The sequence below is a fragment of the Nothobranchius furzeri genome, chromosome 4 (genome assembly GCF_043380555.1).
Source record: "Nothobranchius furzeri strain GRZ-AD chromosome 4, NfurGRZ-RIMD1, whole genome shotgun sequence".
Lineage (NCBI taxonomy): Eukaryota > Metazoa > Chordata > Actinopteri > Cyprinodontiformes > Nothobranchiidae > Nothobranchius > Nothobranchius furzeri.
This window is the reverse complement of record NC_091744.1, coordinates 59,984,279-60,008,940: the sequence shown is the minus strand read 5'-3', so window position 1 is coordinate 60,008,940 and position 24,662 is coordinate 59,984,279. Positions and strand designations below refer to the sequence as shown.

Sequence of the window (24,662 nt, the reverse complement as noted above, 5' to 3'; positions counted from 1 at the left end):
GCCCGGCCTGGGGGCTTGGACTCTGACAGGAGTCCATGAGTGTTAAAAAGCAAGTAACACATGAATAAACTTCTTTTTTTTTTTTTGCTGATAACCTGTATAGATGAGTGTCTTATGGTGCTGTAGACATGTTTAATCATTAGTGTGGCAGTTTAGAGCAATTGACTTTAAATGTAATATTTCAGCCCAAAACAGTAATTACTGTATATCTTCATCTTCAGGTTAAAAATTTGCTCCGCATTTATTTAGAATCAGCTGTGGCTGGTGGCTAAGCTGAAAAACATGACGTCGTCATCAAATTACTATGTGGCTACACTGCACTGGTCTCCAGGTGAGGCAGCCACACCTCCACCTGGCTCATCCACTCACCTGCCTCCTTGAAAAAAATGTCCTCCTCCTCATTTCATCTGATGATCATAGTTAACAGGAAATCCTCCAGAATGCTGCAGAATCTGTGTCTGCTTTTCTCTTGAGTGGTTAGTCTACTGAGTGTGTGCTTGCATCGCTGCAGTACGTTTACTGAGAAAATTACTGGATATTTTACACTGAAAATTTGTGTGATTGCCTGTCTAGCCCTATGTTAACTGCAGAAATTGACGTGTCCCAGAAGCGGCTCGTGGCAAAAATAGAACCTGATCCTATCTTTAGAGATACGGCGTGCGGCTTCTGGGACGCACCTGAAAATTGCCGCATTGCAGCTGGTTTGAAACACTCCATAAGTCAGAGCTATTCAATTCCAGAACTGGAGGGCCGGTATCCAGCACATTTTGGTTTTAACCCTGCTTTAACACACCTGATTTCAATCAGCAGGTGATTAACAGGCTTCTGCAGAGCCTGATGAGCCACTGAATCCAGTGTGTTGGACTAGAGAAACCACTAAAACATGCTGGATACCGGACCTCGATGCCCGGCATTAAATAGCCCTGGCGTAGACTATTATTCTATTTGAAGCAGCGACGTTCCCCTGCCGTTCCATGCCCCTGATGATTTCAGAGTGACCAATTATAATCAGAAATAAGATGGTTTTTAACCCTCTCAGGCTCAAAATAATTTTTGATAAAAGGACGAACAACTAAGTCCTTCAGGGGCACTTATGAGTTAAAAAAATGCTCATGAAATACATATGTGGAGTAACCAGGTTTTAGCATTGCAAATCTGCAACACCTGCCTCCAGAGGGTTAAGTGATCCACACCTTTAGGTAAAGCCACTAACTGGTGATTTATTGAAAGAAAACCCTAAAACAGTGACTTTCCTATGTGGAAGACCTAACGTCAGCTTAACATAATCACATTCTCATTCGAAGCCCAAACGTTGATAGCGTGACCACTGCTGTGTTTTAAGTTAGTTACACACATCTGGCTGTTTGCTCATGTGAACCTGCTGACTAAGACATTTTAGCGTAATTTCTCCAACAGCTGTAAGTTAAGCCACATGTTTGTCCAACTCTGAGAAGTCAGCAGATCCGTGAGAGTTCAAAAGGCATCAGGTCAGTGACTAATCAAACCCTCAGCTGGAGATGGAGATGGGAACAGAGGGGGCGAGTGAATTTGGGTTTCACCACAAACAATGAATAATTTTCCAACTGGTGGCATGAATACTGCATGTGGCATGTGTACAGTAGGAGGATTTGTTTGAACCTCTCAATGATAAAAGACTGTGTCAGCACATGGACTGCTGAGATTTGTGCATGTTTCTAACCAAAAGCAGTTTCAAAGCAAAGATCCTGTTTCCCCCAGCGAGAGCAGCCATCTACGGCGCTCAGCCACTGTAGCCACAGGTGGGAGGGAGATCTTGGGAGAAGCGCAGAGCACATTGACTCCTACAGGTTGATGACCTCGCCAGGCTGAAGTCCACCAAGCCGAAGGGGGGGGGGGGGGAGGGGGGGTGTGCTTTCACAGCATCTGTCTGCATTCCCTCGTGGGGGTTTGTAGCCGCTCAAGACTACCAGGGCGTCAGATTCAGATAACAAGACTTTGTTTGGGTCAGGCTGAGATAATTTTCCTCTCTGCCTTCAGTCTGTAAACTGATCATTCCAGTCCTTCAGTGAAGCCAATTTGGGTTTTTAAACTTGTCCATACCGTCCGGTGACTCCCTCCGAGATGACATCCATTTTGCACACTAATACCGGTATCGCAGCTAGAACATTGTCCAGCTTACGATTCACCTCGAGTAACGTCCCAGTCTGAGAAGTCTCCACATGGACGGTGCTTTCCGTGGGTGCGGGTCGCCCTCTAATTGCTCCCGTCTTCCCAAATTTCCAGAAAACCAGATATCCTCCCACTCCAATCAGGAGAAATCCAGTGATCATCAGGCCGAATATCCACACGTCTTCGACATCCTCAATGGACAGCTTGGAGAGGCATATGATCTTCCATTCCCTCCAGCATTTACCCCGCCGGGTGCATCCCCTGTGGGCATGTGAGAGCCCCCTGCTCTGTTCTCATTCTTGAAAAAATCTTATCAATCGTGTTGAATGACCAATTTATCAAATCCATGGTTAAAAATAGGGTTTTCAGAAGAAATGCAGAGAAGCGCTCTGTGGGCAGACAGGACAAAGAGCCTTGGGGGAAAAAAAAGATAAGGGAGCAAAAAGAGAAGCGTCTGTACTCTGCTCGTTTGTTTAGAGAGAGAGAACAAACTTACATCAAACCAATTCAGCATTCAACTTTAGGAACTTTTAAGAAGAATGCTGTTTTTGCACACAAGGCTTGTTGTTATGTTAGATTCTGTGCAAAAATAGCAAACTCTTATTTGAGCTAGTATTTTAGTTCAGCGTACAGTGGGTTAACAAATGTTTCAGTTTCTTGAGCCAGTGTGCCAAAAGGACCGTAGATGAAATGTCACTCAGACCCCCACTGCCCCCTGTGGCTAGAATACCAGATTTGCAACTTCAGAGTGGCGGGCCGCTCTGTTGAGACCTGGCACTGCTGTCTGGTTCCAGCACATTTCCTGCATGTTTTAAATCATGAACACAGCTCATTTGTTTAATTTAGTGATGAATCACTCCTGTAGACACTAATGAAGGCTGAGGAGACGTTTCAGCTGTTAAATTAAGGTGTAAAAAAACAAACGCACGGCAATGAGATAGGTTTGCTTTCGCTTTGACCACAGACAATTAATAACGGACACTAAGGGGTGCTAAAAGCAAGCAAAACTGCCAAATGAGCCTTTAACTCATTAACTGCCATTGACAGTTAAAGTTGTCATTCTAAATCCAATCACTCACTGCCATTGACAACTGAAGTCATCAATTGATTGAAGCCATCAATTGCATTTATTAATGGGGTGGGCTTGGAAATCAGTTTGCACACCTTGAGAGTAAACGACACGTCTCTAAAGTTGATTTACATCCAGGTGTGTCACACGTCACGTGATCAGGAAGCAAACAATCCTTGAAATAGAAGATCGTTTCGGGACACTGCTATGAGAAAAGCATGGTGCAAACCAGAAAAGCTTTTGCAGCTAACGCTTTGACAACGGATTGTGAAATAATGGAAAAAGCTAGAAGCACGCTGATTCTTCTTGATGTAAGAAGTGATTCTACTCTTCTTTTGGCAGTTTTGGTGTTAGTTATGGTGGTCATATAGCACAATATTCAGTGACTCTTCAAAAAACAGTAAAGTGCTGAAAAACGCAGGCAGTCAGGGGCTTTCTGATCAGATAACGGCTGGCAGACAATGAGTTAAAACACATATATTTGAACAGGTATAGAAAATGTTCCCTGAATGCACCAAATGATGGTGGTCTTTAATGAAACAGCTTTCTTATTCACACCTCATGCCTAAAACAACAGCTGAGCAGAAAAATACCTTAAACCCACAGACATACAAGCGAAAGCACACAAACACACACTGTGGAATAAAAAAATAATCATTTACTGAGCAGCCTCTGCTTTTGGTTTAATGGCAAAACACCAGAAATTCCCTGCATCTGCTGCACAGCTCTGTGAAAACATCAAACCTGCCAAACCAACAGCTATGAAAACATTACACAATTTTTGGACACACAGGTGAGGAGATCAAAATGAGATATGTGTGTGTGTGTGTGTGTGTGTGTGTGTGTGTGTGTGTGTGTGTGTGTGTGTGTGTGTGTGTGTGTGTGTGTGTGTGTGTGTGTGTGTGTGTGTGTGTGTGTGTGTGTGTGTCAAACTGGAGAGGAAACAGGAAGTAGTGAGCAGGGCGGTCCCGCTCTCTCACAGGCGAAGGACAAACAGTTTACATGGTGTAAATTCTGAGTAAATGGCTTTCTAAACAGAGCAGAACAGGTACAGAAAACACCTCTAGGCTCCTGGAGCACCAGAAAAACAACACGAGACTTTTACCCTGAGACTGTCCACCCATTTTCCTTTTCAGCAAAGTGATTAGATATTTAATCATTTATATTTTCAAATAAACCTGTGAGCTGTGACTTTTATTTTTGGAGTGTAGACTACTTTTCCTTTTCAATAAAATGCTTTAGTGAGTTACAACAAAACCTACAACGATGTCTAGACAACTGGAAATTAAAGTGAATGTCTACACATATAAAGGTTTAATACGGTTAGTTTTATTTTTACATTTATGTTTATGTATTTCTATCCATCCATCCATCCATCCATTTTCATCCGCTTATCTGGAGTCGGGTCGCGGGGGCAGTAGCCTAAGGCGAGAGGCCCAGACTTCCCTCTCCCCAGCCACTTGGGCCAGCTCCTCTGGGGGAATCCCAAGACGTTCCCTGGCCAGGTGAGAGACATGGTCCCTCCACCGTGTCCTGGGTCTACCTTTAGGTCTCCTCCCAGTTGGACGTAACCGGAAAACCTCACCAGGGAGTCGTCCAGGAGCAATCCTGACCAGATGCCCGAGCCACTTCAACTGGTTCCTCTCGATGTGGAGGAGCAGCGTGGCTACTCCGAGCCCCTCCCGAATGACAGAGCTTCTCACTTTATCTCTAAGGGTGATCCCAGCCACTCTTCGGAGAAAACAAATTTCGGCCGCTTGTATCTGCGATCTCGTTCTTTCGGTCACTACCCAAAGCTCATAACCATAGGTGAGGGTAGGAACGTAGATCGACCAGTAAATCGAGAGCATCGCCTTCTGACTCAGCTCTCTCTTCACCACAACAGACCGGTACAACGCCCGCATCACTGCAGATGCAGCACCAATCTGCCTATCGATCTCACGCTCCAGTTTTCCTTCACTCGTGAACAAGACCCCGAGATAATTAAACTCCTCCACTTGGGGCAGGACCTCATACCTGACCCGTAGAAGACAGTCTACCCTTTTCTGAATCAAGATTCACGTCCAGGTGAGGGAACACAGTTTCCATTTATATAATTCACCATAAGAGGTCTTCGGGCTGCTCTTTGTGTGATCCCTCACCTAGGACCTGTTTGCCATGGGTGACCCTACCAGAGGCAGAAACCCTCAGACAACTTAGCTCCTAGGATCATTGAGACACTCAAACCCCTCCAGCATTTCTAATCATTTTTTATTGACTAGATCTATAAGGCCAGTGATAAAATGAAAAGTTGTTTTATTTATGAAGTCAGAAGAGGAGATAGTTTTAAAAGGGATTCAGGAAAAGTGAGAAAATTAATCTAAGATTTTTCTTTTACGTTTCCTGGATCGATTTTGTTTTTTATCGTAATAACTCTTTATTAGCGAGATAATATTTTTTTAATAAAACGTTTGTCTGGCCTGAAAATGCATCTGCTTACAGGTTTAATGCCTGGTGTGTCTGTGTTTGTTTATTTTTTCTCTCTAGTCTGTTTAGATACACAAAAAGGATCACATGTATCAATCACAGTGTTTTATTTAGAAAACTTTCTTTTTTTTTTGTTAAATTTACCAGCCTGCCCCTTCTGCTTTGGTTTGACATTCTGCCAGAATTGATGTGGCTCCCTCACGGCCCACAAAGAAAATGGAGCACATGCCGACACGATCGCTACACGAGCCTTTGCAGCACTTTGCAGCTGATGTGAACGAGACCATATGCTAACAGGGGTGTCAAATAGAAGCGCTCTTTGTTCCACGGTGCTTTGCGGTGCATCGCTGCGCTTCCACGTCTGATGTGAACGCGGGGTAAAGCCTCAGAAGTAAATTTTCTCTGAGATAGAAAATGAAAAAAAAAAGCTTTATAATGACTTTTTTCTTTAGGAATTATGTAACAACGTCCAATAAAACAACAAAAAAAATGCTTGTGTAATTTTATTTAGGAGACTCTTCTTGGCTTTCCATGTAATCTTTTGTTATGGAACCAAACAAAGGGAGTCGCCTTTGTCTTCAGCTTCTACGCTACATTGGACTTTGATGACACTAATACGTGGTTTCTCTACCTGCTTCCACATTTAAGCCTCAATCTGATGAATATCTTGCATTCCAACTCTGCCAGGTGAATAAAACTTGTTTCTTCATGTGACCCTTCACTAAAATATTCAATAAAAAGTTCTACTAACTTTCCTCTGATTTGGGAAGTGAAACAAGCTACTTGATTTGAAGTAGAAGAAGAAACTCCCACAGTTTCCGATCACTTCGGCTCTGAAGGAAAGAATGTGCATTTGGCTGCAAAAACGAGGAGTCGTGGAACAGTTTTACCTCATCTGTGGTTTCATTTATGGATTCATCTGGTTCTAACACAAACATGTGGGCAATATGCATGGCAAATGATGAGTGGTTGTTTTCACACAGCTGACTAATCCTGTTGCCAATGGAGAGCTTTACCCTACGTCCATGATTCTGTTCCAACACAGCAGAGCTGTCAGCCAGACTCAGCCTCAATCTCTGTCAGTCCAGTGGACTCACAGTCAGCAGGATCTAGATCAGTACATCTCTGAAGAACAGCCACTCACAGTACGCCAGTCAACCCTACGTACAACAGTTTTCTCACTCGCGATTGAAAATTTATTTATTCTTTATTGGAAGGTCCAATTGAGATTAAAAAAAAAAAAACAAATTTTCAAGGGGGTCCTGATTTGAAAATAGCGTTTTTAGCCCCATTTTTTTGTTCTTCCAGCAACCAATGGCCTGGAGATGGGCGTGTCTTAATAATAATAATAATAATAATAAATCAAACTTATATAGCGCTTTTTAGGTCACTCAAAGACGTGTCACAAAAGGCAATAAACACATCATAAAACAAAATGTAAAATTCTGAACAAAACTGGGGGCATGCTGGGTTAGTATTAGGGAAGGCTAAGCCGAGTGGCTCGCCGGATGAAGTGATGCCAACGCGCCTCTTTAAAGAAGTCTTTCCAGTAGTCGCCCCTTTAATATTGCACATAATTAACATGAGTCTCAGTTCTGGTATAGTCCCTGACGATTTAAAAAAAACGGTCATTCAACCTTTGCTCAAAAAGCCTGGACTGGATGCTTCGCTGGCTGCAAACTACAGGCCCATTTCAAAACGTCCTTTCTTGAGTAAGGTGCTAGAGAAATGTGTTTACCACCAGCTCTTGGTTTTTATGGACGAGAATGCCATTTTTGAGACTTTCCAGTCTGGCTTCAGAGCTCTACACAGCACGGAGACTGCTCTGGTTAGAGTGCTCAATGACATCTATCTAGCGACTGATAGAGGTAATTCTGTGATGCTACTTCTGCTGGACCTCACGGCAGCCTTTGACACGATAGACCATGAAGTGCTGCTTCACCGTCTTCATCATTATGTCGGGATTTCAGGATTAGCCCTGGAATGGTTTAGGTCATACCTGACAAATAGAAAAATGTGTGTTAGGATGGGAAGTTATTCCTCAGAGTACTCTGATCTACCTTGGGGGGTACCACCGGGCTCGATATTGGGACCTCTGTTGTTTTCTATTTACATTCTACCCTTAGGTGACATCTGTCGTGAGCTTGGAGTTCAATTCCATCTTTATGCTGACGACTGTCAACTGTACCTGCCTCTGAACACGTCAAGTGGTCTCTCTATTTCCATTCTTACAAACTGTTTGAGGGAGATCAAGACCTGGATGACTGAAAATTTTCTGAGCCTAAATGATCAGAAAACAGAGGCTATATTGTTTGCTCCAAGCATACATTGTGACTCTTCCCTAACTGACTGTGGGTCATTTAAGGGACAGCTGTCTACATTGGTGACTAATCTTGGTGTTAAACTGGATAGCGCCCTTAGTTTTGATACCCATATCAATGGAGTGATCTCCTCCTCCTTTTTCCACCTTCGTCGGCTGGCAAAGATCAAACCATTTCTGTCACGTCATGATCTTGAGACGTTGGTCCATGCTTTTATTACGGTGCGATTGGTCTACTGCAACTCTGTTCTATTCGGTGTGAGCAAGGGCTCAATAGCCAGGTTGCAAATGGTCCAGAATGCTGCTGCCAGATTTTTAGAGGGCAGGCGCAAGTTTGACCACATAACTCCTGTCCTGGCTGCGCTTCACTGGCTGCCCGTTGATGTTAGGATTCATTTTAAAATACTTTTACTAGTTTTTAAAACGTTAAATGGTTTAGCCCCTCCTTACTTGGTGTCACTACTTCAACCTTACACCCCTTCACGGTCACTCCGCTCGGAGAACTTCACGCTCCTCTCGGTCCCAAGAACGCGCCTAAAGACGCGTGGTGATAGGGCTTTTGCTGTGGCAGGTCCTAAGCTTTGGAATAAGATTCCTCTCAGCATAAGGGCCTCCACCTCTGTTGCAGTTTTTAAGGCAAGGCTAAAAACATATTTTTATGACCTGTCTTTTAACCTTTCTAACTAGTTTTATTGTTTTACTCATAGCGATTTTACTCACTGTAGTTTTATCTGTATCGTGTGATACAATGTTTTATTTTCTGGACTAACTGTTTTATGTTTTTATTTGATCAGTGTAGCGCCTTGGTGGCATCTTTTTGCCTGTAAGGCGCGATTTATAAATAAAGTTGAGTTGAGTTGAGTAGGGATGGGCCAATTTGAAGAAGTGGGTTTTAAGCTGTAATTTGAAAGAAGAGGACGAGATGGCATTTCTGATGTTTAGTGGGAGAAAGTTCCAAAGTGTGGGGGCAGCAGCTGCAAAGGCTCGATCCCCCATGGTACGGTCTGCTGTTTTGAAAGGGGAAAGGAGATTGGAGTCAGTAGAAGGAAGGTGTCAGATAGGAGAATGGATATGGAGAAGTTCGGTCAGATAGGAAGGCACAAGATTCGTGAGGCATTTGTAGGTGATGAGGAGCAATTTGTAATGGATCCGGTATGGGTCAGGGAGTTATGTGGTCCCTGGAGTGGGTGTGGGTGAGTAATGGGCCATTCCCATCTGTACCGGGTCGGCCCGGGCCGGGTAGCGTAGGTTGTTTATATATCTGGGTGGCCTGGTATTTTTCCGGGCCAACCAAGGCTCATTCTCAGCCCTCTTCTCGAGGGGGTCTGCTTCAGGCTGACCAGGCCCAACACACCCACTGCTGACAGCAAATTCACACCTTCCATTAGAGCAAGCCTCTGATTGGTGGGTAGAATCAGCCCACATGGGCTTAAGGCAAGGATGTGTGGAATCAACCGGGCCAGGCTGGGGCCGACTGGGGCTACCCGGCCCGGGCCGACCCGGTACAGATGGGAATGGCCCATAAATGTGCTGCTGAGTTTTGGATGTATTGCAGTTTTTGTAGGGCTGATGAAGGAAGTCTGTAAAGAATGCTGTTACAGGACTCCAGTCTAGAGGTTATGTAGGCAAAGATGAGTGTTTGGGCAGTGGAGTCAGTGAGGGATGGACAGAGACAGGCAATGTTGCAGAGGTGGAAGAACGATACCCTGGTGATGTTGTTGATGTGAGACAAAGGAAAGGGAGGAGTCAAAGATGACACCAAGATTACAGACTGTAGAGGAGGGAGTCACTGCGAGACCGTCAATTTGGAGGGAAATATTTTGAACAGAGGGTAGGAGAGATTTGGGACTAGCGATGATGAGTTCTGTTTTGGAGCAGTTCAATTTGAGGAAGTTTGTGTCCATCCAGTGTTTTATGTCGGAGAGGCATCCTGAGATCGCGGAAAGAATGGCTGGGGTGATTGATTTGCTGGAGATGTAAAGTTGTGTGTTGTCAGCGTAGCAATGAAAATGAAGACCATGTTGGCATATGATGTGACCGAGGGGGAGCATGTAAAGGATGAAGAGGAGGGGCCCCAGCACAGAGCCCTGGGGAACACCATAGGTGACAGGGGCAGTGTGAGACAGAGACATAGTGGTAGTGGTCGGAGAGGTAAGAGGTACAGTAGGCTCCCTGTAGAAGCATTAAAGACCCATATGACAGCATGAAGGATCCAAAAGGTGATATTGCCCTCTTGAAAGTTGAAATAAAGTGAAAATGCAAACATATCAAGCACTTTCCACCAACTTTGCTGTTATATGATGTCATTGCAACATGACTAGAAAAAGCAATGCTGGTCCTGGTCCAAAACAAATGATGTTGGTGGTGAATAACTGCAGGCCATGTGCTTTTTTTCTGCCTGAGTGGAAAAAATTTCCATTTGTTTGTTGACAATTTTAATTGAGGACTAAAAACACACTGGCCTACTTTCTAACTACACAATGACCTACCATGATCCATATCTGGGATCAGCTCGACTTTCTCTGCAAGTCAAAATCCTACAACTTCATCAGAAAATATAAAGATATAAGATAAAGCTTTCCCAAGTATTTAGAAATTGATTTGGACAACAACACATCACGGAATAAAGCTTTTCTTTTCTTTTCTCAACTTTATTTTCATTTATTGACATTAAAATAAAAATACAAAATTGAAATGCTAAAAGCCAAACCGAAAAAGGGGACAGAAAAAAGAAAAAACTTATGTTATCTGCCCCTTTTAACTAAAATAACATTAATACAAATGAAACAATCATATGATTCTTAAAAAAATGTGAACAATATAGTTTCCGGACTGGCTGGCCGACACAACCCCAACCCATGAATCGAAAAAAGAGAGAAAACGAGTTACACAGAAAGAAGCACAAAGCTATACACATATATACCTACATATATACACATATGCATACACAGACCCTTTCCCCCTTTTTTTTCTTTTTTTTTTCTTTCACCCCCAACCCCCCTCCCCTCACGCGTTTCTGTAACAGATCTATATAAGTTAATCATTTCATTTTTTATCTCTTTTTTGAAAGTCAAATTTTTTTTGCATTCTTGATTTCAGCATTTAATTTATTCCACATTTTAACTCCATATATGGACACACAATGTTCCTTTATGAGTATCCTATGTCTTGGTATATTAAATAAGTCATGCCCTTTTAAATCATATTTGCTATGTCTTTTTGTAAATCTTGTGATTAAACCTGCAGGTGCATACCCTTTGTTTGCAATATACATAAATTTTAAAATATTGTAGTCCACCAGATCATAGAATTTTAGTTTTTTTAATTTTATAAATAATGGATTGGATGGATCTCCGTAGTTGCTCCTTGTGATTATTCTTATTGCTTTTTTTGTAAGATGTAAATGGAATTTGTGTAAGTTTTATATGTTGTTCCCCAGATTTCAATGCAGTAGTTCATGTACGGTATGATCAGTGAGTTATATAACAAATATAGGGAATTATTATCAAGTAACCATTTTGCTCTAACAGTGCAATGGTTTTAGATATTTTAGTTTTGACACTGTTTATATGTAGTTTCCAAGACATTTTTTCATCAATGATGACTCCCAGATACTTGACTTCTTTAATTCTTTTAATATTAATCTCATCTATATTTAATAAAATGTCATCATTTAAATATGTATTACTTAATATCTTAAAACATGATTTATCACTGTTTAGTGATAGTTTGTTCCCATCAAACCATAGTTTAATTTTTTTCATCTCTGTTTGTATCACTTCTATCATCTGCTCAACATTATCTCCTGAATAATAAAAAGTTGTATCATCTGCAAATAAGGTGCATTTTAATATATTGGATACCTCAACAATGTCATTTATATAAATGATAAATAGTTTAGGGCCCAATACCGACCCTTGTGGTACACCACAAGTAATGTTATTTATATGTGATTTTGTGTTGTGTATTTGAACATATTACTGCCTATCAGTTAGATAACTTATTATCCATTTTAGGGCCATCCCTGTGATGCCATATTTACTAAGTTTTTTAATAAAAATTTTATAATCCACTGTATCGAATGCTTTTTTAAATCAATAAAGATACTTATGAGATGAGGTTTTTTTTTGTCAGTGGCTTTCTTTTAAAACTATTTAAAGAGATTTGAGGCACATGATCAAAGTGCTGAAAATAGATGCTGAACCGTTGCTCAGCTCTGGCAGGACAATCAGCCTTTTTCCACATTAATCCAAAGTGTTGCACTCACAGTGTGGTTCAGGCAGTTAGTGGGTTGCTTTAAGTGACCACCCAACTTCAGCTGTAGCCCAAACACAACATGGACCCCAGCCAGGGGAAAAAAGACAAACCCACTGGGTTACCCTGGGAAATTATTCAAATAAGAGCTGATATTAGATCTGACTAATACAACGGGTTCAATGAGTCCCTGCATCAGACAGAAATCAGCAGTAGTCCAGCTCCACCCATCAAATTATTAAACAAACTGTTTCACATCATGTGTCAGTATGACCTGTAGTTTTGATCCAGATTAATGAGTTTGCACAGTTTGTTGCCCAGCTGATATGCATTTTGAAAAGGATAATTAACCCCATTCAAATTCTACTTTCTTTAGCATAATCCAAGGCTGAATCACAGATGCAGCAGGACCAGGAGGAAAACATCTGCCTCTCCAGCAACACTACCCAGATCCATTGGGATAACTTCAAAGTGTTCCCAGGGACCCCTCTGATGAGCTCTGGGTCATTCCCAGATAATGCTCTCAGTGGGCAGCGACATGATAACAACCAGAGAAAGGCATCCAAGACGTATCCTGATTACACACATGAACTATAGGCTGACTTTTTAATGCGGAGGAGCAGAGACTTTGTGCCAATATGAAGCTCCTCAATTTATCTTTATCCCTACAGCTTTCCCCTGGTTATGTACGCAGCTCATAACGTTAATAGACACATCTTACACACGGAAACCCTTAGTGTTTCAGATACAAAACAGCAGCAAAAGCACTCCACGCTGCTTGTCCCATGAGATCACAAAATCACTTGAGAATTGCAAGACCACTCATGATTTCAGCAGTTCACATGATACCAAGACAGCAGCATGAATCTGAAAATGTCTGTGGTTTATTTTCTGCTCTGTTTACCTCAGCTATGGAAATTTCACATCTAATGACATACCTTTTTGTTTATTACACTTTAAGCAACTGGAATGTATGTGACTTTTATTTTGAAAGTTTCTAGATGGTTTAAACTGCTTTTCTGTTCTACTTCTGGTGTGGCCCAATCTGAACGACTAAGCTTGACACGTTCTAGAACTATAACGTGTAAGAATAGACTCAAAGTGTACTACACCTGGGACACGCCCAAAACATAATGCTTCGTGGCCAACGGAAACGCTCCCATCCACCATAACAACGGTTAGTTGCTGCCTACTGTGCTTCACAAACAATACACAACGCTTTTGCATCTAGTGGAAGGGTGCAGTAAGGCCATGTGGAGGAAGCTTGTTCAATACTGATCTAAAACCGCATGATCATTGGTGAGATTGACAAGTCTGTCAAAGATCCATGGTGTTATAAACTAACCAGTTAAGAGTAAATAGTGACGAAGCTACGTTAAGCACAACCTTTATAAAACAATAGCTTTTGTGTTGTCTTTTTCCTCTCATTCATGGTCACTAACCATGCTGTTGAAATGCAATAATCAGAAATACTTTAAACTACAGTTCAGGCCGTCAATTAAGAGTTAAACATCAGTGATTATAAAGAAATCAGGTCAAGTTTCAGAACATGGAGAAAAAGGCTGAAACCACATGATCAGACTTCTCCAATAAACTAGCTACTTTACTAATAAAGTTCCGTTACATCATTAAATACATGGAATTACTGAAACAATTAACACACAAACTTTCTGTAAGAGATGAAAAGCTGCAGCACAGTGACGGTGTGTGAGGAGAGCTCAGCAGCTGCCACTCAGACTGATCCCAGAGTCAAAACGTACAAATATAACTAAACTAAAGAAACACTGTTGAACAGGGCAGGTCTGCCCGTGTCACAGTGAATCTGCTTATGCACATATCCCAGCATTGTTTTAGGGGGCACAAACATTGCAAGAAATGACATTTCTTTGTTGGGTAGTCTTCACTAAAGAGTGATTTTCATACCTCAGGTGCTTCAGAATGCCCCTGCTGCTCTTCTTCATCTGACTTCTGCATGACAGCAGCAGCAACTCTGAAGTCCCTCTGATTCAAACAGAAACGTGTTCAGTCTGTCACCTCTACATCTAAATAATGAAGAATATTTTTATTCACCTTGTTGAATCCAACGATCTGCTCCGCGACGCCGCTGATGAGCAGCAGGTAGCGGTGTAGTCTCGTTTGGTACTTCAGCGCAGCCAGTAGAGCCTCTTTGTGAAGAGATGTCACCTGAGCCAGCAGGGTTCGCTCCCTCCTGTTCCACCTGAGCCGCGCCACCCGGGCTTCCCGCTCCAAAGTTGCGCGTCTGCGCTCCAGCGCGTCGGTGAGCGCGCGGAGCGCCTCCACACAACGGTGCTCCTCACCGGATACCTGGAGACCGCAAACCTCGTCACCACTAAGAACCGGGTTTGGGTCTCCGTGCGGCTTCATCTTCTCTGGATTTCAAATGTCTATCACTGCGTCCGTTTCCACAAAAACTTTGGGCAGTCAGCGCACGCGCGTAATTTGCGTAACCTTCCTGTGAGGAGCTGGGATGGAATGAGTTCACGTGTCTGAACTGAGGCACGTTTGAGTGATGTGCGAAGCTTAGATGCGTCTGCGCCACTGAGGACGAGTTAATGTTTTTTATTGTTTGTACATTTCTGGTTTGTTTGTGTCCCTGTGGTTTTTAGCACTTAAAGCATATAATTTTAGATTTTTTCAAAATTTTCAAATACGTAATTTATTGATTATTTTTTCTTGGTTTGATCCAAAAATAAAAATGAGCAACAAAAGTGCAGAACCGAAAGTGATCGAATGGGTTTCTGTGAAAATATCACGAGCAAATCTCACCTGGTTGGCCTCTGTTTGGAAACAGAGATTTGTTCTGATTAAACACAAGAACTCATGGACTATATGGGGCCAAATTAGTTTCTGTTGTCCTAACAACCACTCTAATCTCAAAAAGGAAAATTAGAATAAATGAGCTAGAATAATGCTGTAATCAGTGAAAAATGACATTTCTGCTGTAAATGTTTTGAGATTGGAGGTGTTTAGGGACCAGTTCAGTGGTCTAGTGGTAAAGTGTCGGGACTGGGAGATCGGGGTTCAAATCCCAGTTGGATCACACCAAAGACTTTTAAAAAATGGGACCAAATGCCTCCCTGCTTGACACTTGGCTTTACTGCACTCTTAAAAATAAAGGTTCCAGTTAGAACCAAAGACGGTTCTTCACAGTGATGCCATGGGTTGGATTGGAGGGAAACCACCAAATAGTTCCCGAGCATGGCCGTGTCTGTAGCTCACTGCTCCCCACGGGGATGAGTCAAATGCGGAGGGCATGTTTCCCACACACCAGTAAGGGTGACAACTATTGGACTTTAACTTTAACCTTAGACATTTTGTAATTGATCTCATTTGGACTCTTTTTTTTTATTGTCTTTTTCAATGAACCCTACTCAAAAGATGAACACACCCTTCCACAGGGGCCGACTCCGCTCCGTTCCACTCCATGCAGTAAGCCCCAGCTCGCTCCAGCCTGGCTGAGCTGAGAGAATGTGAACGTGACTGAACCCATGGGCAGTCTCCAAAACTGGCGCGGATATCAGTGATGTCACGAGTGCATCTCTGAGCATCTGGGCGGGGTAAAAGACGTGCCGAGAAGTCCGTTAAAGAGCAAATTGCAGGTTAGAGACTCCCATGAACCAATGTTTAGAGAAACATAATAGAAACTTGTTTTAAAAGTTTTTTTTTACACATACATGAATTATTTAGACTTTTAGAGTCATTTTTATGACTGAGAAAGTTTTGCCAAGTGACGTCAGCTGTCATGTATGTTAGCTTAATCCAGAGAAAAATATGGATTGTAATGCTGGCTCTGACACAGAGGAAACTTTAAATGTTTATAATTCTACTTCTGATGGACCAAAACCATAAAGTTATGAGTTTGCTGCATGCCCCTGAGAGCAGAGACAAATCATCGGTGAAAGCAGAGAGACTGAGGAGGAGAAGCGGGTGGGGGGTGGGGTGGGGTGGGGGGGTGGTGGGGGGGTGGGGGGGTGAGTTCACGATGCTAGCTTAAACTCGTGTGCTAACATCACAATATTGTACAGATTACTAGCATGTACCAGACAGTTAAAATAGTAGTGGTGAGTTAATATAATGTTAATGCTAATCAGCGTCTGTCAGCGGTCTCATACTCGTTAATATCCGTTCACCTAACATAGTTTAATGCTTTAAAGAGTGGGAGAGCTTCCGGTTCTGGAGCTCATGCAGGTTTCTGTGAGCTCAATCTGACCCAAACACCAGCAAGCCAGTCCAGTTGGTATTTTTAAAAGCTGTACATCGCTGACGTCGTTAGGTCCGTTTTAGGGGGGCTTCAGCCCCCCTAAAATAATCACAAGCCCCCCTATCATTTTGGTTTATTTTATTTTTTTCAGTTAACTTTTTTTTATTTGTTCACATCTACATGCTGAACACAATCACGACACGTGTAGTTGGTACATGAGTTTTTTAGTCTGAAACAGAAATAATAATTAATGAATATAGAACTACACCGTCGCACACAGGAAGTATCAAGAAAGAACTTCCTCCACTTCCTTAAGCCCGCAGCTTTGTTGACAAGTCAGGGGGCGGGTCGATACAGAAAAACCTATATATCGATGAGCAAACCCTGCTCAGCGCTCATGTAAGTCACTCAACATCACATTAGGGTAAGACAGCAACAGCAGCACACCGTTAATATTTCAAGGTTATAGTTCAGACGAGAGTGGAAAATGCTACCGCACCGACATGCTAATGCTAACTCCGCTAGCATGTTTACATGCCGCAAACCATAATGAAAAGCTTTGATGTCAAGTAAAATGGTCAGAAAACTCCCCTGAAGTGACATGATTAACCAGCCAGCCAGTTCATTGAGTGATTTAGTGCCACCAACTTGAGAGTACAGTAATGAGTCTGCACAAACAGAACCTTCTCTGATCTTGTGTGCAGCAGCTGCAGCCCTCTCTATGGGATCAAGTCTGCCAGTGGTGGGCAGTCAGGGCCAGCAAAGCCTTCTCTGCTGGCCTAAACTTACTCAAAAACGTAAATGTATTTTTTTTCCTTTGGTAAATATTTTTAAATAAAAAAATGTTCACTGGTCTATTTTCTTTATATCCTATTATACCCACTTGGCCGCGCTGCTTCCAGTGTTAAAATGCCAAGGTTGGGTGTTATCCAATCAGATTTAAGCTAGCTTGTTTTCAGGCAGATTAAGTCTGCTCTAGGCCTTCAGAATCAATCGAGAAGCCCACTGTCCGCTGTAAGTGAACAGAGACGAGCCAGTTGCGATAGCCAATCAGCTCACGAGTCAGCTTGGCCAGGGCCAGCTAGCTGGCCTCACGCAAAAGTTGACATGAACGCATCCTGTGATTGGATGAGCAGTAGTTAGAACTTTTCTAGCGGCATGAAGCAAAATATCAAAACTAAACACGGAGATTTGTATCTATAGGCAGCTATCGGTGTATTTTTGAACACATGATGGCTGAAAGAGGAGAAGAGACAGACTTGGTTGCAGATTTACTTGCCACACAATTTTCCAGATGGACCTTTCAAGAAAAAATGGATCTTGTGAGAACAGGTCGTCCGACTCCAATGCTAGCTGGCTTGTCCCAGCTGGGGAAAGGATTTGTTCGTCATTTTCAGGCAAGCAACTATGAACGGTACCCATGGCTAACAGCTTCAGAGAACTGCTGCAGGTTATTCTGCTGGGAATGCCTGTTGCTCGCATCAGATGGATTTGGTAGCATTAAAGCGCGTTAAAATGTACGCCAGAAACACGACCGGACCATCGGACAAACACGGCTTTCAGCATTAGCCTCCATGTCCATAAAAAAGGATCCACTCATGGACATGAAGCGCACGGATAAACTGTACAGAGCCAATGAGGTTTTCCTGAGGAAAGAAAGTAGGATGGATTTTATTTTCTAATGAGCAGGAGATCCATGCTGGACATTTATGTTGGTGAGTAGAAACATTTCATTAGTATTTTTTAATGTTTTGTCATTTTATTTTGTTAATAATGAATGGTAATGAAATAAAACGGCTAAATGAAATTATTCTATGTGTTCTGTTTCTATGCAATTTATATTGTGTATAATGTGGTGTGTGCAGCTGCGCCAACATGTTCAATTGTTTTGCGGTGCAATTTTCTCCAAAACAAATGCAAATAATGTGTTTGCTTTACTTATTTATTGTATTGTCTCATCTCTTAAACCCATCTTTCATTTTTGAGATTTGACAGTATCCGTGGTCTTAGTTTCCTACTCTCAATTGGGAAAGCGAGTTTGATTTTAAAGGCTCCGGATATTACGTGTCTTGCCCAGCCACTGGTGTGTGTGTGTGTGTGTGTGTGTGTGTGTGTGTGTGTGTGTGTGTGTGTGTGTGTGTGTGTGTGTGTGTGTGTGTGTGTGTGTGTGTGTGTGTGTGTGTGTGTGTGTGAGAGAGAGAGGCTTCTCCAGCTGTGATGTCCTATTGATGGTATTTTAAGGTGTATTAATTTAGATTGGACTGAATAGGAAATCACTGAAGGCCCAGGGGTGGAATGCACCGCCCGCCACTGAATTCTGCACATGCAAATCTCTCCCTGCTCTCCTCAACAAGTAGCCTCTCCACCAGTCAATCACAGACAGCTCTGTTTTATCCAATCAAAGCATGTCCAGGAAACACTGCTTTACAGAAAAACACCAATTTAACAGCTTATTGAACTGCTTTCTGCTGCTGGTTAGCTACCAGTCACCATCCACTGCCTGCAAGATAATTTGTTGTAATTCATGTGTCATGATTAGAGTGACCATATTTGACTTCCAGGAAAGACACATTGCCTATTCCTAAAACTGTTAAATTGCACTCTTTTCAGTTAAAAATGACTTTTAATTTCAACATATAAAGTGTTTCTTCTCTGTTTGGTTAGACATAAATGATCCCTTGATGTGTAAAAGGAAGTGAACAGTGGAAATGTCCCAGGAAAAGAGGAGGGTTAATCAACCTAATTAAATATAATTATATAAAGTCCTCTTTATCTGAAAAAAGTGCAATTTTCCTGCCAGTATTTCCTGGACATGCTTTGATTGCATAATGGAGAGCTCTCTGATTGGCTGACGGAGAGGCTACATTGCTTTGTAAATTGCAAATTGAGCAACAGCAGGGAGATTTGTGCAGGCAGAGACGGAGTTGAGCATGCAGAGAGAGGGCTGCATACGACGTGCTCTTGCAGATTTATCACTGCACACTCCAGTTGGTGGCACAAAAATCACTCCACACTAAAAACCTGAATCAGAATATGGCCGAATGTGTATATTATTGACCGTTTTTCTATATTACATATTTCTTCTATAATATATATATATTATATTATAGGTACATTTATGTATCTATAATAAACAGCCAGTTTTATATATGTCACATATATTTAAAAGCTATATCAAAACATATATTAAAACCTATATGTTTATATGAATTCTTTCCATGTGGGTTGTCAATTGCTTAATATTTCCTATGTTTACCTATGGTAAAGAAAGGAGATGTTGTACCCGTCTAACTTTAACATAAATTTTGGCAGCCTAATGTGACGTTATGGAAAATGCTATCATCATGAGCAACCAAACATGGGCTATATTAGGCTAACAGTTGTCCATATTCTGTACCATTTATCCACCAATGGCTGTTTCAATTATTGTGAGTGAAAACTAAATGGCATAGTAGCATTTGTCTTGGCATTAGAAACTGAAAATGTTTTTCAATGTGTTGGCTAGATGGATATACGAAGATTTTTAAGAGAGTGAGTGAGGAACAAGAGAGAGACCAGGTGGTTGATGCTGAGGAGATCTGCATGGTCAAGGTCAGTGATCTACAGCAAAAACAGGGGCGAGCGCATCGTTATGACCATTTACCTGAGCACAAAGTTCCCAAGCAAAATTGAACAGTTTTCTATTTAGGAGTGAACAGGTAAGAAACATTGAGAAAAAAATAACTATAATTATCATCTGGCCTGCAACCTTATGTCAAGTTGTATCTGTATAGTTGACTTTCTGTATTATAAGTTCTACTACTTGCTGGATATTTTTATATATACTGTTATTTTGTCTTGTAATTGTTAATTACATACTCCTTTATTCCATATCATAGCAGTGTTATTCATATATTAAAACTGTCAACTGCACACTCATTTGGCAGAAAAAAAGTTTTACAATTATTCATTTGTTCTTTATTGTCACATTTCAGTAACAGTTATAGTTAAACAAGTTGTAATTAAACAAATAAATGACTACAACATTTCCCCCTGTTAAGTGCAGTAGACTGAAATGAATAGCTTTATTTGGAAATATAACATATCTAATTTTTAATGGACTTATATAAAATCTTTCTTCAACATAGACCCCACTAATGAACTGATTAAGTGTTATTTTTTATGAAAAGAAGAGAGAAAATGCACAAAAATAGGAAAGGAATAGAAAGTGATAAAATAATAGGTTTTGTTAAATGTTCTTCAGATAATGAATTAATTGACAAAGTTTTTGCAGGGTGTGACAAAAAACGTTCGAGGTCAAGCTCCTGGGGCTAAGCCCCCCCTATATCTCAATCCTAGTGACGTCCATGCTGTACATGATGCTCTCCTGGTTGTCCGGGTGGCGGTTCTGATCCGGTTCCGACCCGGAAACCAACTGGCCCGCTGAACTGTGCATCTCTTCTGGTGGTCGGTTCTGACCTGGTTCTGATGGTGATCTGAGCTTCAGAAATATGCATTTCATTTTTAAACCCCACCACGGGTCTCCGGAGCCCAGCGTGGACCTCTCTGTCCCGGTACCGACCGATGTGGGCTACAGAAGTCCGTCTTTCAGCTGCAGAAACGCCCTCGGGCACGGAGATAGAGGCGTTGTTTCTCTGATCTGGAAACCCGTGGACTCGATGTCCAGACAGGCTGGAGTTGGTACAGCCTTCACACACTATGGTTTATCAACATGAACACAACCCAAAAACACACGCACTGACTGGATCACATGACCTCTCTACCCTAAAACTAGCCACTCTCCACACTGAGCTGAGGCAGCCTAGCTTCTAACTCCCTTTGGTTACGTCAGAGGTTCAGATTTAGAAAAAAGAGCCTTTTTAGAAGCTTTGCTCAGAAAGGCCACTTTTTACTAGAAAACTGCTGTTTTAAAACCAAATATCCACAATAAGCATTTCAAATTGTATTTTCGGACAGCATTTTATATGAATTAGAAAAAAAGTTACCTGCAATTTGCTCTTTAAAGTAAACAACAGCAGCTGCGAGCAATGTTGCTTTTGGAGACTCTGACACTAATACTGCATCCTGCAGTGTCTGTCCTGGCGCAGCTCAAGCCTGGCAGCGCTCTGTGTGTGTGTGTGTGTGTGTGTATGTGTGTGTGTGTGTGTGTGTGTGTGTGTGTGTGTGTGTGCGCGTGTGTGTGTGTGTGCGTGTGTGTGTGTGTGTGTGTGTGTGTGTGTGTGTGTGTGTGTGTGTGTGTGTGTGTGTGTGTGTGCTCCCCAGAAAGAGACAGAAAAAAAGAGACGGCTTCAGTCAGAGCCATTGTTTTCTCCTCAGTATCCAGAATTTTAACGGATCGCGCATGGAAGTACCCATAGCCGCTGGCTGATTCTACCTGCCAATCAGAAGCTCCCCCTATATGAATTTGAGCTGGCCAATAAGTTGTCAGTGGGTGTGCTGGACCAGTTCAGCCCGAAGCAGACTGCTTTGAGATGAGGGCTGAAAAGAAAAACAGTTGCATGTGGAAAATATGTGAACACATACCGTGTCTTGGTGGAATGGAGCCGATGCTGGTGTGCAAGCCCCATAATACTTGTGTGTAATAATGTTACCTCTTCATCCAGCAAGGGTCACTCATCCAATCACAGCTCTCCGGATAGTTTTGGCAGCAGAATTCCTGCACAGATTAAACTGATTAATAAACTTTGTCATGTCATTGTTCCTCAATTATGGCTTTTTTCTGTAAATTAAATTCAGCGTATTTCTCAAATCAAGGATATTTCTTTGGTGACTAAATTCAACATCTCTGTTGAGATCTTTGTTTTGAAAGCTGTCTGCCTGTGCCCTTCTCAGTGTTTTATCCTGATGCTGCAACACACTTCAGTCCTGTCAGACAGCATCACATTTCTGGTCTTTGGGTTTAACTCTGCAATTCAAATAGTATTTTGTGTTGTCTGAGCTGTCAAAGAACATGTGTGGGTTTACACATTTATACAAACCGTTGTGTGAACAACAAAAACCCGAGAACAAGGAAGTCATAAGGTCCTCTAAATAAAGGATTATAGTTTCACTTTTATTTTTTATTTACTTATTTTTATTTATTTTATGAAATGGTGCCACGAAGCCACCAGCAGCATTATCGGATATGAAGCAACAACAAAACAGCTGTGCTATCACAGGGAAAAAGAAGGATCTATCTTTTGTTCTCTCATAGGTGAGCTGATTTCCCTGAATGACTGTGATGGATTTGACTGAAACCGAAGATCTAAATCAGATTGATTTGTTCTGACCTCCTCCAAGAAGAGAAGCATTATCAATTTACCTTTCATCTGCTTGATATCCTACAGAAGACAAACTCTCACAGCTGAGTCTTCCTGGCAAACCAGAACAGGTCTTATCTCTAACAGGGGATGGGCTGAAACACCATCTAATACGGGAATAGAATTAGGAGTGTGTGTGTGCGTGTGTGTGTGTGTGTGGGGGGGGGGGGGGGGGGCTTTCAGATGGACAAAAAGTGGAAGAGGGGGAGGTTGTCAAAATTGTCACTGATAAATGAAATGATTGAAGGATAATGATGATGGATTAGGTGTGCATGGCATTTGTTTGTCCAAGGAACCCAGAGAATCCATTGCTCATTTACTGACTGGTGATAATGGTAAAGTCAGAAAAAACTGCCAGTTTGCACCGTGGGCTCCTCTGACTGCAATCAACTCAAAGGTGTTGCGGACGATTGTTTACTTCCGGGTGGATCATCTGAACCATTGGTCCGCATAACTGACAATCATTCTGATGACGCTTTCATGCAAGGCCAATTTGCATTTGTTGACTTGATGACTTGAGCATATTTGATATTTTAGCACAAAAGTGGCACGACATGGACAAAAATCATAAATCGTTCTTCGTTCTTGGTTTGATCTTGTTCTGCTGAATACAGCAGCACTTTGTTTATAATCAGTTTCAGTTGCACTTTCTGCTTGTTTAAGCAAATAAATGAAGCTTTAAGAAACTTTATTTCTGGAATTTATTTATTATCACCGTTATTAAATTGAAGTTGGACAGATGACTTGATAATGACTTGAAAATTCAAAGTTAAGGACTTGGACTTGACTTGGACTTCCACATCATTGACTTTGGACTCGACTTGGACTTGATTGTATTTGACCTGGACTTGACTGGAAAGACTTGTGACTTACTTGTGACTCGCAAAGCATTGACTTGGTCACACCTCTGTATTCTTCTATCTCCTCTGTACCACTTCCTGTCCTTCGTTAACCCGAATCATCCCAGCTGTGTTTACCTGTATTTAACCTCTCTCTGCTATCCTTTCAGTTGCTAGTTCATTGTTGTCTTTTAGCACCTCGTTCCAGCCCTTTGGAGTTTTTGATAGTATAAAGTTAAAGTCCCATTAGTCATCACACATCGGTGAAATTACATCTCCGCATTTGACCCATTCCTGTGGGGAGTGGTGAGCTGCAGCTGTGGCTGTGCTCGGGAACATGGTGGTATAACCCCCTAATCCAACCCCTTAAAGCTGAGTGTCAAGCATGGAGGCAGTAGGTCCCATTTTTAAAGTCCTTGGTATGACCCGACCGTGATTTGAACCCCAATCTCCCAGTCCCAGGGTGGTAGCTACCATAGGACACTGTGAAGTACAGTACTTTAACTTTTGAGTAATTTTCCCTGAGTTACCTATATTTTCTCATGTTTTTCAAACTAAATAAACTGGTAATATGTGAGTGAAACACATGCTTTCAGGGTGGTCCATGTTTCTGTAGACATCAAACATAAAAATTAAGCTTCAGAAAACAAAATGAACATTAGAGCCAGGTTATAGTTAACTACACTTTTATTGTTCCTTGTCCAATGAGAGGTTTCAGCTTCATCCCTCATTTGTGCCCTTCACATCCAGCAGATTTCTGAATTCCAGCCAGCAGCCAGGCGAGCTGCCAATTCCACGATGCCATCAGATCCTAAACATCATGTTTGCACGAGACTACAGGACTTTTTTTTTAAACAGAGTGAGATTCCTTTAGTCAGTTTACAAGCTTTTCTCCATAGAGGCTTCATGTGAAATGTTGGGTTTTCCTGAAGCTTAGCGGCTAATGCACATATTAGTCTAAGATCTACTACCTCTGACTTAAAGGGATGCCACTCAGGGATGGAATGTATTTCATAAGAGTCCTAGAAGTTTCTACGATGTTGGT

At 41.9% G+C, this 24,662-nt stretch overlaps 1 protein-coding gene across 1 annotated transcript; it reads right to left on the bottom strand.

Moving 5' to 3' along the window:
- Nucleotides 1–11,095: 11,095 nt before the first annotated feature.
- On the bottom strand, nucleotides 11,096–14,828 carry LOC129153541 (E3 ubiquitin-protein ligase PDZRN3-B-like). Its single transcript, XM_054732872.2, has 2 exons — nucleotides 14,328–14,828; nucleotides 11,096–14,258 (listed from the first exon to the last, which is right to left on the bottom strand). Exons 1-2 carry the CDS (start codon nucleotides 14,640–14,642, stop codon nucleotides 14,175–14,177), a joined length of 399 nt encoding a protein of 132 aa, XP_054588847.1. The 5' UTR covers nucleotides 14,643–14,828; the 3' UTR covers nucleotides 11,096–14,174.
- Between the last annotated feature and the right edge of the window lie 9,834 nt (nucleotides 14,829–24,662).